Source organism: Bemisia tabaci, chromosome 2, assembly GCF_918797505.1.
Source record: "Bemisia tabaci chromosome 2, PGI_BMITA_v3".
NCBI classification, from domain to species: domain Eukaryota; kingdom Metazoa; phylum Arthropoda; class Insecta; order Hemiptera; family Aleyrodidae; genus Bemisia; species Bemisia tabaci.
Window position 1 is genome coordinate 73,403,880 of NC_092794.1, and position 15,436 is coordinate 73,419,315.

The 15,436-nt window shown below is 37.9% G+C and overlaps 1 protein-coding gene across 8 annotated transcripts in view; it reads left to right on the forward strand.

Moving 5' to 3' along the window:
• ClC-c (chloride channel protein 3) overlaps nt 1–15,436 on the forward strand; it is a 67,859-nt gene that overhangs the window by 15,031 nt on the left and 37,392 nt on the right. For 7 of the 8 annotated variants that reach the window (XM_019052623.2, XM_019052626.2, XM_019052625.2 and 4 more), the window contains 4 exons: nt 3,347–3,577; nt 9,210–9,337; nt 10,973–11,134; nt 12,142–12,289. In XM_019052623.2, coding sequence (XP_018908168.1) covers nt 3,347–3,577; nt 9,210–9,337; nt 10,973–11,134; nt 12,142–12,289 — 669 coding nt within the window. Of the gene's footprint in view, nt 1–2,192; nt 2,671–3,346; nt 3,578–9,209; nt 9,338–10,972; nt 11,135–12,141; nt 12,290–15,436 lie in introns of those variants that run through there. The other variant, XM_019052629.2, reaches the window with a different exon arrangement.

Sequence of the window (15,436 nt, forward strand, 5' to 3'; positions counted from 1 at the left end):
CAGTCATTGCTCAACGTCTGAAATTTCGTAAATTCGAGTTATTTTCATACAAATTTGTATCAAATCTATTCGAATAGTTCAGACAAATCCGATATTTTACGATGGTCGCTGAGCCTCATTGCAAATTTTCTGATGGTCGCTGAGCCTCATTGCATTTCAGGCATCGAGCCGATGACTTCCAAATTCGAGGCACATTCAGCTCCCACATTTAGCCTGTGATTCCAGCTTTACGTTTTCTTTTCGAAAAAGAATGAAATTTTGAGGCCAAAATTTGTATTATTACAACTAAATTTTTGAAGTAAGTTCAGAGGAAATATTAATGATAAAGTTAGTTTAATAAACAAAAATATGTGGAGCAAAATTGAAGATTTTTTTGCCCTTGGAATAGTTATAAGTACAAAGTTGACATAAGGATGAAGTCACTACTTATCATTCCACGTAGTGAAGAAGTGGCAATTAAGAGAAATGACAGGAGCGTGGTCCGATCGGTGCTGATTTCCTCTATTTCATCTTGAATTTTGTTACTAACCTGACAAAAAAGAGATTTATGCATTTTCTTTAAATATAGGCTGGAAAGCTTACGTAAGGCACAGCCCTACCCCCCCCCTCCTTGTAAGGCTGCTAAAGACTCCCCCTACCCCCTTAAGTGCCTTACTTAATTTATGGATGGCCTCTAGACCAAAAATTGTATTGCCTCATGGAAATTGCATAGCTTACAATATTGTTGATGGTCATCTTTTTGATCGGAGAAATCGGAGAAAATTACTCTTAGAAACTGGAGCAAAAGTACTTTATGGTTCACAGTTGTGCATTCTCCTCCTTTTAAACATTGATGATTGAAATGATTTGATCATTTTCTTGGACTAATCTCCCAGTATATTTGTCTAATAAGAATATCCAGGATATCTTGTGCAGAGTTTACTGAAAAATTTCCATTTATTTTTTCAATTTTACAATTTCCGAATACCTGCAATTTATTTATTTCCCCATTGAATAGCTTAAAAATTTGTGCAATTCAGGCTTCATCCTAGATATGAAATTATTCTTCCCCCGGTCAGCTCAATTTCCTCTGAAGTGATGATAGGTTACTTGATACCCACCAAAAGTTGCCAAAAGAGGAAAAATTAATTAATTGATTAATGTAGCCTGTTGCACACTTTTGCTAGAGCGAAAATAAGAGTTGTTTCTATCAGTAAATGTCTCAAAAATCACGATGAGCGCTTTGACAAAGTTTGAAATGCACTCCTAACTTCACAATCTGTGTAAGAAATTTGCTTTTTTTTTTTAGTTTCCGCTTCCAAAACGATACTATCGCACAGGTGAACATTTCGTTAGAGTAGTCATTCCTTTCAACCCTTTTGCCGAAGCAATATTCAACATAGCCGACGCTTCCGCGCGCAAATCGCAATCGGGAGCAGAAGGTCAACCAAAGCAGATTTTTATCAATGCGAAGAAATCGTTAATGTAAAGATGCTGGGTTGTTAACAAATGGTTTGAATCTCGTCCAGGCACATTTGTTTTGGCGGATTGGTGTCAGCCATGTTGAATATTGTGTAGTATCCTAGTGCACAGGGGTTGAATGGAACGACACCTCTAACGAAATATTCACCTGTGCCGTAGTATCGTTCTTGAAGGGGGGAGCTCAAAAAACGCAAATTTCTTACGCAGATTGTGAAGTTAGGAGTGCATTTCAAACTTTGCCAATGCGCTCATCATGATTTTTGAGACATTTACTGATAGAAACAACTATCATTTTTGCTCTAGCAAAAGTTTGCAACAGGCCCATTGTAATATTTGAAATAAATAACGTCATTTTAGAAAATAGAGGATTGTGATCATCCTTAACGGTCCGAAATTTTGTCAGAAATATTGTCTTCAAGAATTTGGCTTGTAGCTGTATAATATAGATACCAAAAGAATTCTCCCTCTATCCAATTTTGGTATAATATCCATCGTCCATTTCACATCTTATCTTTACTTTTTTTATGTCTATCTTTGTTTTATTTTCATCTGCTCAGTTATTGCATGTCAAGTTTTTCAGAAAATTAGCCTCCATTGCATTATTTGTATGAAGAGCTGTAAACAAAGCTCTTTCTGATAAGGAGTGAGATAGCCTAGTGCTCTTTTCAATTTACGCTCCCCCACCTCATCATTATCATTGTGTCTCAGTAGATGAGAGTCCATAGTGAGATGTTTCAGTTGCTAGCCTTTTTTACTTTCATTTGTAGATTAGTGCTTGTGTGATATAGAGCTGGCATAAACTGTATTGTTCGTTTCTCGCTTCCAATGTTATGTTTTGTTTTTCCTGTTGAGTAAAACTATTAGTTGCCTTTGCGTATGAACTTAAAATGTGCCCCATTAAGACTGCTAATACCAGGACCACTTACAATTAGTTCGATTAAGATATCATGTGCTACCTGAGCAGTTGACAGCTAGCCTGTAGCATGGATTCTATTGCGTTTTTTGAATTTTCTTTCCTCGAAACACTGTCAGTTGTCTCTTTTTGCTCTTTTTTTCTGTGTTCTTGCTCCTCCCCCTATTTTGAAAAGGGCGTCTCATAAAGTCATGTAGTCTCTATCTTTTGTCAAAACATTGTGGAGGAAGTTTTGATACAGTTTGTTGCACATAGTGTTTTTTCCTATTTAATGTATTCACCCTATCATCCATTAAGTAAGTACTTTACATTTTTCGGTTGATTGAAATTGAAAATTGCTGTTCTTCAAAACTAAGGAAGTGAGAGCAGATGAACATCTTTGTTATATTCTTTTAATTTTCCATATCCAGTTATCGAGAACAAAATTTTCTTGATTATTTTGAAGCATATCATATTTGTTTTAGAAAATTCAAAGATCATTTTTTTCTCTCTCTCTTTCTTTGAGTGTGTCTTCATAATGTTGCTTGTAATTGAATTTGCAAGATATTCACGAGATGAATACAAATTTTAACCAGCTGCCGAAAGTGGCAGGTCGCGAGGTTTTCAGGACCTGTACAGTAACTCTGAGGTAATTTGGTTCTAGATTTTTTTTTTTTTTTTTTTTTTTTTTTTTGCTGCAGTAGCGGCTATTAAAATCTTGTCAAGACAACCAATGTCTCCAACCCACTATCAGTCCTGATTAGCATAAGCAATCGGCACGTGCAAGAGGGAGATCGATCAAATGTTTGACACCATAACTCATGAATTACTCGAGGATGACTATTTGGTGATAATTTTTAAATTTATTTCAGTATTTGTCGGCTGATAGGCAGCCATGTCCCTCGTATTTTTATGCATTTCTGCTTCATCCATGAAGCCACTATGATATCTTTAATCCTTAATTTATTGATTTTTTTGCCTTTCTTATTGCAGTATCAGTGGATTCAGATGAAATCCCTGGAATTGGTCAGTATGAAGATTTTCATACCATCGATTGGCAGCGTGACATAGCACGAGATCGCATGAGGCACCGTTACATTGTCAAACGAAAACAAAAGTCTATCTGTGATTTAGTCAGAGGTGCCCATGACGCTTGGTCTGGGTGGCTGTGTGTGTTGCTCGTAGGTCTCGTCACGGGTGGTGTAGCTGGTGTTATTGACATTGGTAAAGAAAACTCATTATTATCTAGTTCTTTTTCAAGCAGTCATCTATTTATTCCATTTAGAGGCAAATTTAAACTATTTCTCTGTGAAAATATTCGTTCACAGCGAGTATTAACTGACAAGAAAAATAGGTTTTATCAGGACTATTCTCCTCCAAACCAACTCATTTGTTCACATTTCAATATGCTGATATCAGTTCAGGTCATTAGACATTTTCACTAATCTTTATTGAAAGTTTTCATCATGAGTACAACTGGATGCGTAATGCCCTCTGTCAAAAATTGACAGAACTAATAAACACAATCAAGATTGCCAGATTTCAAGGTGAGATATCTCGTCATTTTACATCTAAATGTATTTAGAATCACCATGATGAGTATATTTGCTATTTTAAGACACTAGATCAACTTTATTTTTACCTGTCAATTCTAGCATTTAAACCTATGGACCACATTTTACTATAAGGAACTACGATTGAATCGGCTCGTGCAAAAACTGCTAATGTCCATTTTTTTTAATTTTGAGATTTTTGGGTTAAAATACTCCAGAAGGTCAGACACACTCATTAATGTAGTGAAAATGTTTGCTCCTTAGGTTTGAAGCCCTTTTCAGGGGGGGTCGTGGTCCGAATCATGCGAAAACCGCTAATGCCCATCTTTCGTTATTACTGCCGTATACTCGTAGCCTCATTATACTGTACAACAAACCAAAATAAGAAAATGTCTCCTGGATGACATTATGTCCATCTTTTGTTATATGCCTCATGATTTTTCGTTATTTGCGATGATTTTTCTGTTCTGAGGAGTTTCAGAAATTTTCCGAGATCCTCTTTAGGTCTCTCTTGCTGTATTAAGAGGCACTGAACTCGCATTTGATTGAGGTCCGATTTTTCCGGGCCAAAAGCTTTTCCGAACTGTTCCCACTTCCAGGGAAATTCAAAACATTTTCTGCATGTGTGATACATCGATCCTCATGTAATGGGCCTGTTGCATGCAAGAGATACAGCCGTGCGAATAGACTTTTCAGAGGTTAAATGACACGAAAATTACGATGGTCACATTAAAAAAGTCTGAAATACACTCCTTACTGCGCATTTTGCGTCGTGAGGAACGCGCTTTTTCAAATTTCCCGCGTCTGGGGGCAGTGTTCTAACGGAAACAATTAACGGCAACTCGCGGCTATTTCCGGTCAACTAAAACTGACAACATAACCTAAAAATCGGAGCTCGTGATATCGTGAAATGAAATGTAGAAGGATTGCGTTGGATATTTAAAAGTTGATCGATTTGGTTACCGCATAAAGCGTATATGGACCACTATAAGAGATCACGTTGGGTTTGTAAACAAACTGAAGGAAAAAATAACAACAACAACAACGACTCGGCATCTTCCGGAAATCACCGAGCCCGCCGTTTGCTCGTTTCCGGTGATTAGAAAACTACCCCCAGACGCGGGAAATTTGAAAAAGCGCGTTCCTGACAACGCAAATTGCGCAGTAAGGAGTGTATTTCAGACTTTTTTAATGTGACCATCGTAATTTTCGTGTCATTTAACCTCTCAAAAGTCTATTCGCGCGGCTGTATCTCTTGCATGCAACAGGCCCATTTGAACTGAAAAACCCGATCATAACCTTAGAAATTCGTTATCACCCACAGGAGAATTATTGAAACTCCTTGGAGCAGAAAAATCTTTGCAAAAATATCTGAAAAGAGCGTTTTCTTAGGAAAAGCAACTTTTCCGGAAAAATGATGGGTGATCGGAAAAATCTGAGATCATATTTGAATTTAACAGATCAAAATACAAAGGAATTGATGCATCACATATCGGAGACATTTATACAATGAATTTTGAATACACTTCGAACCGACAAAGCTTTTACAATACACAATTTTAGGCTTGGAAAACTTGGCTTTACCGGAATCTGAAGTGTGAAAGAAAGAAACCGAGGTCATATTGGGATTTAGCAGCTCAAAATACATAAATAACATACTACCACGGGTCCAGGAAAACTTATAAAAATTAATTGCATGCACGACAAATATACGTCGGATTTGCTAATTTTCCTGGGAAAAAGTTCCTTTCCCGGAAAACTGAGAGGTGAACAGGAAAAATTAAGGTCATTTCCGGACTCATCAGTTAAAAAGACATCGGCATAATTGAATCTCGTAGCTACGAAAAATTTTACCTACATTCTGCAGGGGATAACTGTCGGAAAAACACTGAAAATGCCCAAAAATGGTCATTTTTCCGAGTAAAATCGGCTTTTCCGGAAAATCGGAGAGTGATGGAACAAAACGGAGGTCATATTCGGATTCAGCACCTCAAAATATGTTAGGACAACCTTATTTTGCCTGAAAGGCATACTGAAAAATATGCATTTTCAATGTTTTAGAACCGTCCACGCACAAATCATGCGAGAACCGCTAATGTCCAGTGTATTGCTGGGAGTTTTGTGATGAAACTTATATTTTAAGTACCGCAATTGTCCAGAATTTTATTTTTTTAACTTTATGGGAATGATAATCTACCGCTTTAACATCTTTAGAATGAATTTTGAAAATATCAAATGGCTCCAAAACTGAGCGATTTTTTTGTATCATGCGAAAACCGCTAATGTCCATAATCCTTTCTTTTTAATCAATCAGTCCCAGACAGAAGAGGAGCTGGAAACTGTTAGAGATCCTTTTCTACAATCCACTCTTGTAATAATCAACTTCTGAACATTTTTTAATCCCGCATTTAAAAGGCTTCTACAGTTTTTTGCAGTTCACTCAAAATAAGAGAAACTAGACATTAGCGGTTTTCGCATGAGCCGATTCAATTTAGAATTCTGAAATAATAGTCCAGGCACCTGGTAAGTCTACCTGGAATTTTGGGTACACAGCGATTTTTTTGGCCTACTTTATGTTTTTTGGGTCGCTGAATCCGAATCTGAAGTTTCCGCACGCGTATCTGGTGAGCATTTTCCGCTATTTTGAAAAAATGGCCTAAAAAGGCCTTTTTTTGCGGTTTTTTTGATATAGCGGCTACGGATGAGGAAAAGTCCCGGATTTAGCTAATGTTTTGAATAGCTGACATAATTTGGAAGAAAATGGTGTATACATATGTTAGGTTTGCTTAAAAATTGAGGAAGATACAGCATCGTGAACATCGCGCCTATTCACGTTTTCGCGGCGCACCCCTTAGCGCGGTCCGGCTCGCCGCTGTCCGCCAAGTTCTGAGGCGTTACACGCTTTAAACGGTTTTCGTTTCAACAGTTTTTCATTTCTAACATTTAATAAATCATTTTAATGCTTTATTATACCTGAAATGTGTTCCATCATCCCTTCCGTTTTCGCTATCCCTCCCTGAAAAAATGTCTTAATACAGTAAGATTGGATTAATTGCTACTTTTTTCATCTCAGATGATTGTATTACCCTTAAGAGAGAACAAACGGATCCAAATGTCAAAAAAGTAATAAACTAATATTTACTAAAACGGGATAAATATCCCCGTCCTCAACGTATTTGTGATGTCTCGCGAGATTCCGCGTGAGTGACTCACTATCTCAATGGTTTATTTTTTTCGAGGTGTTATCTTTCCCGTATTCTGGGGCTACAATCCTGGCTAGGATGCGGTCTTCGGGTTTCAACTGGGCTCCAGGATTATGCACTGCCTAGCATTTTCTTATCTCCGTGGCATTTTTATTGCACTCTGTCTGGACTTCACTAATTCTGCAGCAAAATATGCATCTTCAGTGGGCAGATGACTGCCAAACACGCATGTCGCGACTCCACCAGCGTGTTATTTATTTACGCACGTACTTCTAAACTTTTGCGATGGACGTTGAAACTTCGTGTTTTATATGTGGCCAACCGTTGGCAAATCAACAAACAATAGACGTTAAAAGAAAAGGAGTGAGTGCTTTTCGCAAAGCTAGTGAAAAACGGCAAGACGGGAAAGTAGAGTTGATAGGGCGTAAAAGAAATAAAATAACTGTGCATAAGGTATGCAGTAAAAATTACACGAGTGAGAGCCACATTTCAGCGTGGAATCGCCAAAATTCACCGTCTCAATCCGTGATTTTGCCCAAGAAAGTGTATTTTCCATTCACAAAGCGATGTTTTCTTTGTGGCGATGCAATTGAAATTAAAGCAAAAGGAGGCAAAAAAAATCTCAATCGAAAAAGTATACGCGTTCAAATCGCCGTTAGTAATGTCACCCATCCGAAATTTGGTAATCGCTAGCTACTTCAACACCGATTAAGCGAAAGAGATATGCAAGATAATTGTATTGTGATCTATTATTAATGTATGTACGTAAAAAGGTATACTCAAGTACATCCCTCATCTTTGCATCTCGTGTATGCACCTCGTATGTGTAAAATTACACAAATTTTGAAAGAAAATATTGCTCTTTTCCGTAACTGCTTTTGCTTTCTTTATCTTTCTGAGCGAACACTGAAAAAAATTGCTGAAAAAGTTGTCTTAGTTTGAAAAATTATTTGATCTAAAGCGAATTATTTTTACTTGACGACAATCTTCTTCCGTTAAAAAAATTGTTCAATTTAGGTAAAGAAAATTAATGTCTTAGGTATCGATAATAAAGTGATGTTCTTTTTAGATTAAAGAAAATTTCTTTGACACGAAAGACAATTTCAATACGTAAATGTTTTCCTATAAATGAAGTACATTTTTCTGTAACTACAGAAACCTTTTCTTAACAACCTCTCTTCATCAATGAACAACAGAGAACTATATTCAGAACAAATTTACAAATAAAGGACAACTCAGTTTTTATTTATGGTAACCTATAGATACATATTGGGAACAAATAAAAGGTATAATGGGGTACATTGATAAAGAAAAAAGCAATAATATGTTTTACGAGTGTTAGAAATGAAAAACTATTGAAACGAAAACCGTTTAAAGCGTGTAACGCCTCAGAACTTGGCGGACCGCGGCGAGCCGGACCGCGCTGAGGGGTGCGCCGCGAAAACGTGAATAGGCGCGATGTTCACGATGCTGTATCTTCCTCAATTTTTAAGCAAACCTAACATATGTATACACCATTTTCTTCCAAATTATGTCAGCTATTCAAAACATTAGCTAAATCCGGGACTTTTCCTTATCCGTAGCCGCTATATCAAAAAAACCGCAAAAAAAGGCCTTTTTAGGCCATTTTTTCAAAATAGCGGAAAATGCTCACCAGATACGCGTGCGGAAACTTCAGATTCGGATTCAGCGACCCAAAAAACATAAAGTAAGCCGAAAAAATCGCTGTGTACCCAAAATTCCAGGTAGCCTCATTTTTAGCTACCAGGCGCCTGGACTATAATGGGTGTGTCATTCAATTCCTTATGTATATAGGTGTTTTTATGGATGAGCCTGAAATTTTAGTTCCTTATTGCAAAATATGGTCCTCTTAAGATGCAAAGATGGATCACTAAACTAGTCATCAAAAGTTTCCACTCATTTAAAGTATGCTTGATTATTTGCTTTTTCTTAAAAATTCATTTTATCTCATCTGTGCCAATTCTGTTGAATTTATTTGTATTTTATTAAGAAATGTCTCCTTGAAATGTATTTAGGATGGTTTGTCCCCTTTTTTTTTACTGTCAAGAATCCCACATAAATCTTTCTTTTTGTATCAAGGTGCATCATGGATGTCAGATTTAAAATTTGGATTGTGTCCTCAAGCATTTTGGCTCAACAAAGAACAATGCTGTTGGTCATGGTCATCCAATGAAACCTCTATTGAAGATTCCAGAAATTGTTCACAGGTGATAATACACATTTTCCACAAGAAATCCTGGCACTCAAAATAAACACTTGCATAGTCAAATGAGCTCAAACGTTTTAAATTAAAGACTTAAAAGAGAATACAATTCTTTTAAGGCTTTGATGAAAGAGTTGGATTAGGTAGCGCGATTTTAATTTCTTATCTCTGGTACAAGTCAGCACATGGCAGGCGAAGCCGTATGATTTCTCGATCCTAATAACCCATAGTTGAAGTCTGACGCCTGAAGTCTTGGATTTGGCCCAAACAGATGTACCCATTTGATGTACAACAGTGATGGTTTTATAATTTCTGCAGAGCTAGTTTCAATTGACAATGAGCTACAAGCTACATCTGGTTTGTAGATTTTTCACAAATCAAGTTTTACCGATGTTCGTCAACTTTGCTCAAGCCTTTACTTCACGGCTGGATCCAGGCAGTTGAAAATTTTTTTTGTCACCCACAAAATTAGCTGTAACTAAGTAAAGTCTACTTCATGGAAAGTTTTCCGAATGTTAGACTGTCCAGCGCAAGCTTAAAACTAGTTGATAAAACGATGTAGTTTAATGCTCTATGATAAAATGTTTGAGCGTCTGAACAAGGCCCATATAAAAACCTTTCCATCCCCTCCTCTGCAATGCAGGTGCCAAAGTTTTATGTGCAATCGTGCAATATTCATAGAAATATTAGGTATGTAATTTTAAAATTGTTTGAGCCAACTTTTTTGTCAACAGACTAATCGTGACTTCGTGTGGATCCAATGGGCCACTAGACAAGGGATGAATTTCAGCATTCTGATACATGTTTCTACACCAAAATTTCACGTAGAACACGATACGCACAACGAAAATTGCCGAGATAAACTCCTTACGAAAATATTTAATGATTCTTGATGCGTGAAATCAAACCACCCGCTCATGAAAACTCAATACTCTGCGTGATTCATATTGTGCGCTAAACGTTATCATGACAGTCTCTGCGATATAAAAATCTGGCAACCTCAATCTTGACGCTTTGGCTCAGCTGTAGCAAATTGCTTATAGTGAACAAAACATGGTGGGGAATCAACATTGCTTGATTGAGAGGCTTGCTGAAACCGTTGTAGTGCGAGATTTGACTCGCGTGGAGCTTTGAGTTTCTTGTGAGCGGGCAGTTCAAATTCCTCGTAACGTATGTGAAATAAAAATGTTAATATCTTTGTTAGGAGTTTGTTTTGGTAATTTTCGTCGCGCGAATCGTGTTTTACGTGAAATTCTGATTAAAAAAACATGTATCAGAATGCTTACATTCGTACCTTGTCTAGTGGTCCATTCCACCTTGTAAGGTATGATGTCTCGATGTAACAAGACATGAGACAGGAGAAGACATCACTTTTCAAACAACTCTCGCAATATCTCAGGAACTGTCACAGTTATTGACACATGGTTCAGACTAGTCCTCATCTTTGTTGTACAGTGTGATCCTAAAGTCCCGCACCACCCCAATGAAGCTTAGGGTTCTTGCTCCTTTTTAATGCCTGGTGCCAGTGGTGTGGGACTTTCAGATCAACCTGCAGAATGAATCAGGTTTAATAGATATCACAATTAAACAGCAATGCCTCTCACATATTTTTTAATCCATAAACTGATTTTTTTGATAGTGGATGAGTTGGTCAGAAATTATTGCAGAATCTAATACAGGAGCCGGAGCATTCATAGTTTCCTACATATTTTTCATTGCTTGGGCGCTGCTCTTTGCATCTCTGGCTGCGTCTCTGGTCAGAATGTTTGCTCCTTACGCATGTGGATCTGGTATACCCGAGGTATGTCTACTTTTTTACGGTTCTTTTTATTTTCAACCTCATTCCCTCAGTCCCCTAATATTTTTAGCCAAAAAATTATAACCTTGAAACCCTTATCATTTCTTCAATTTGGTTGTTGAACACTTTGGATGACAAGAAAGCACTGTACAAAGCAGAAAATCCAGATAGTTTACGGTCTCTTTTAAATTCACATCAAGGTCGCTGAAAGTCTGGAAAACCCGGAAGGTCAGAGAAAGTCAGGAAATTTGCGGCAACTGGGGAAAGTCAAGGAATTCACAGGTAAAGTCAGGGAATTTTGCAAGGTGCATTTAGCAGAAATGGGTGTTCTTTGAAGGAAAAATAACCAAAATTTGACACTTGTAAGTAAGCAAAATAAAGCTTCTTAACAATTTAGTTTCTTTAACAGAAAGTATTTTGTACGTTCAGAAAGTTAACTTTTATTATGTTTGAACAGACCTAGGACTGTTCAGACGTATCCAAAGTTACTGATTCTAGCAAAATTAAGTAATAAGGCTAGACGCAAAAATATAAACTCAAGGTAATGTGTCAACAAAGTAGGGTACAAAATGTAACTTCCAAATTTGCTAAACTCACTACCAAACCTCTTAAATAACCTTCTAATTCAAATCTTCAAACCTTCAGGGCTATTAAAAATCCAAAATCTAAAAAATAAAAAATGGGCTGCAGCAGTTTTTGCATAAGCAGTTACAATTAAGGTATCATCAAATATTTGCTTTATCAACGGCACAAATAAAACAGAATAATTTTAAAAACTGCAAGTAACTTTACGAGAGTGCACAATTTATTTTAAAAGTAAAAAAAGACAGACACACTCAATAATCATTTGTTTCCAAACAAAATAAAAAATATGACTATCTTTCAATCATTTTTGAAAATTTTCAGATCTACTGCTTGAAAATATAAAAATACTTTTGAATGAAACTATTTGCCAAGTGTATAGGAACTGCCTTTGTACGTAATTATATCCTCTAACTTATTTGTTACAGATTAAGACAATTCTGAGTGGGTTCATCATTCGTGGTTATTTAGGAAAATGGACTTTGATCATTAAGTCAGTCGGTATCATGTTATCTGTATCCGCTGGACTTAGTTTAGGAAAAGAAGGTCCGATGGTCCACATAGCCTCATGTATAGGTATGTATTTCTTCTATGACTGTTTTCATCTATGATTGGGCATCATTTTTTGAAAGTAATCTCCTGAAAAACTTCTGTACGATGGTTTTTGTCTGTCCTTTCAAATCCTTGTACCAATTATGTTTTTTCTTTAAAAAGTAAAGATGTCGCAGCAAGCCTTGATGGAAAATAAGGCAAATTCCCTCGTTCGATGATAGGAACAAGACTAATTTTTGCCGATAACATGAAAATTGTTCTTTATACTAAATCATGTCGTAATAATGTGAAAAATCAAATATCTTGCCATCATATGAATTGAAAGCAGCAAGTGGCCATGTGGGGGTGGCAAACAGAGAGATTTGCACCTAACTGCTAGGAGCTGCTGCACCACTGTTGCTGTCACATGAGTTACAGGTTTGAGAAGCTGCAAGGCTTCATTTGCTGTGAAAGGTGAATTTACCCATATCTTGCTCTGAATTCCTCTCAGTATTTGCTCAATGTTCTAGCATATTGGAAGTAAAAATATTTTGATGACCTTCGCCTCTTTTTCTCAAGCTTTTTTCAATGTCTCTCTTTTAAAATGGGTGAAACAAAAACAGCTTAACTGTCGTTGTTGAAGCAACGGACAAGGTAACTCATTTTTAACGTGACACCTTCAAGGGCTGACATTTACAATCAAGTAATTTTGAAGGTCTAGCATTTTACAATGCGCTATCTGCAGGCTTTTGATCAAACTAAAAGTTACTCTCAATGCCCCAGAAAGCGTTCCACTGATACTATAATCGGGATATTGTCTTCTTTGAGCACTGTTTTTAAGTGCGAAGGTGCTGCAATTTTTGCTTACATCTGTGGCTATCCCCGTGTCAAGGGGTCATAATTTGCTCATCATTTTTAAATATAGTACGGTGGCTTAGCGCCAAAAAAGGGCCGAAAGCTGCAAATCGTGATTAAGTTTTGCCACTTTTGGAGGTCAAACTAGATGATATTTTAAGCGTTTTGAGTTGAAGAGGCATTTTCAAAATGATGGCAGATCCAAGATGGCGGCCATTCAAAATGGCGTCCGGGCGCATACTTTGAGCCGCTATAGATCAAGATCCACTGAACCGATTTAATTTTTCTTTTTTTTTTGTTTGATAGATAATTAAAAGGTAAATATAACAAAATCACAAAATTTTTGATTCTAACAATATACAGGGTGTTTTTTTTTCATAAAAACCGGTTTTTGTGTACTGAAAAAAAAGCTTTTAACCCATTTATCTTTTAAAATCGCATTATTAAGGTCACTTTTAATACTCACCATGTAAAAAAGCGTCTTTTAAGCTTTCCAACGATATATTACATGATGAGTCTATGATTTAAGGTTTCCGCGCCACTGCGATCCGCGCGGCGGCGGCACAGCGCGGGCCTGCATAAATTAGTCCACGGGCATATGTTGAAAAGAAGCCTCCCGTGGAATAGTAAATGGAGTAAGTGTGGAAAATGCCCTAATCTCTTCTTTTCGATGTGTAGAAAAATAATTTTGATGTTGTCAAGCTCAATTTTGCGTCCAACCCCACCAATTCAACATGGCGGCTAAAATGGGGGCTCGGGGGTTGAAGATAAGGGAATTTGTTTTTGATGTCGTGTATGGGGTTCATCACTTTGTAATTTTGGTCGTAGAATCCGAATTTGAGGTCCAAAATTGTCTCCGGCTCAAAGGGATGCCCAAAATCAAATATAGCCGCCAAAATTTCCGCGATAGGGTCAAATCTCCGAAAGTTGCGTAAAAGTGCCGAGGAGGGTATCTTTCCTAGGGTTTTTTGGGTCGTAGATTTTACTGATGAGGTCAGAATTTTACTACGGGTTTATTGAAGCCCAAAAATTTCAATATGGCGGCCAAATGGCTGCCGTTGCGGGGTGAAATATTTTGTGGAGGTTCGTATCGTCGAGTGAGGTGTCCCTTAGGGCGCGGCTTATTTTCGTCGATTATGTTTCATTTAGCCGCAGCTCATTTAGCCACGTGGCAAAATGCAACAAAAAATGTTGCATCTTGCCACAGATTTTAGGTGCTATGTGGCTAATCGAAACAAGAAAAATTAGTGTGGCAAACGTGGCAAAGTGCAACAAATTATGTTGCAGTTAGCCACATGGCCAAAGGATAAAACCAGGTATCTGCATTGCAGCGTTACCGGACCTAATCGAAACGAACTTGACCTAACCTAACCTAACCTTACCTAAGATGACCTAATCTAAGAATCTTTCCGACTGGCGACTTGGACGGTCAACCATTGGAATTCGGCGGTTAACCCCGAATCTCCACCGCGGCGGTGCATATTCGGGGATCGAGCACCTCAACGTTTTCATGTAGACAACTAAGATGGCGGCGGGTTTTGCCGACTGGCGACTTGGACGGTCAACCGTTGGAATTCGGCGATTTACCCCGAATCTCCACCGCGGCGGTGCGTTTTCGGGGGTTCGGCACTCTCAACGTTGTGACGGACCGCCGCCATATTTGTTTACGAAACCAAGCCTACCGATCGCATGCCCAAGCATCGTGTGCTGATCGATTATAGTATAATAATTCAAAATTAATTTAATCGTTTCAGTCGTTCCATTTTAGCCTCAATAAGCTAAGCTCACCGTTACGCGAACGTAAGTATTTGTTTACTTTTTGCAACTGTTTCACTCCACTTGTACATTGTACCAGGGACGAGTTCTATAGGACGCCGTTCTGTTGTGAGCGGGTGATTGCAGCGCATTCTCGCGTAGGATCCTAGTCAACTCAGAGGATCCTTCCCCCCGAACCTCGACTCGTCCATCGCCCGCTCCAAAAGTGAGGTTAAGCCGGATATTGAAAAATAACACATAAGGCGGCTGAATTCTTGAAAAATAAGTATATTTTTGGCGTTTTTCCACCCCTTTCGACAAGGAAGGGCCCGCCGCATGTGATAGTACGATGAAAAATTCGATTTTTCGCAGTTATACGCGATCCTACGGATTTTAATGAAGTCCAACAACTGATAACAGCAGTGAGTTGCGAGGATCCTACGCGCGATAGCAGCACTAGTACCTGCTCACGAATTTTTACATTGACTCTTACGGGAGTCCAGGGTCCTATAGAACTGGTCCCTGATTGTACCAATGTCTTCATGGAGTGGGTTTTCCACCGGAATTTACGTATAAAAGTCT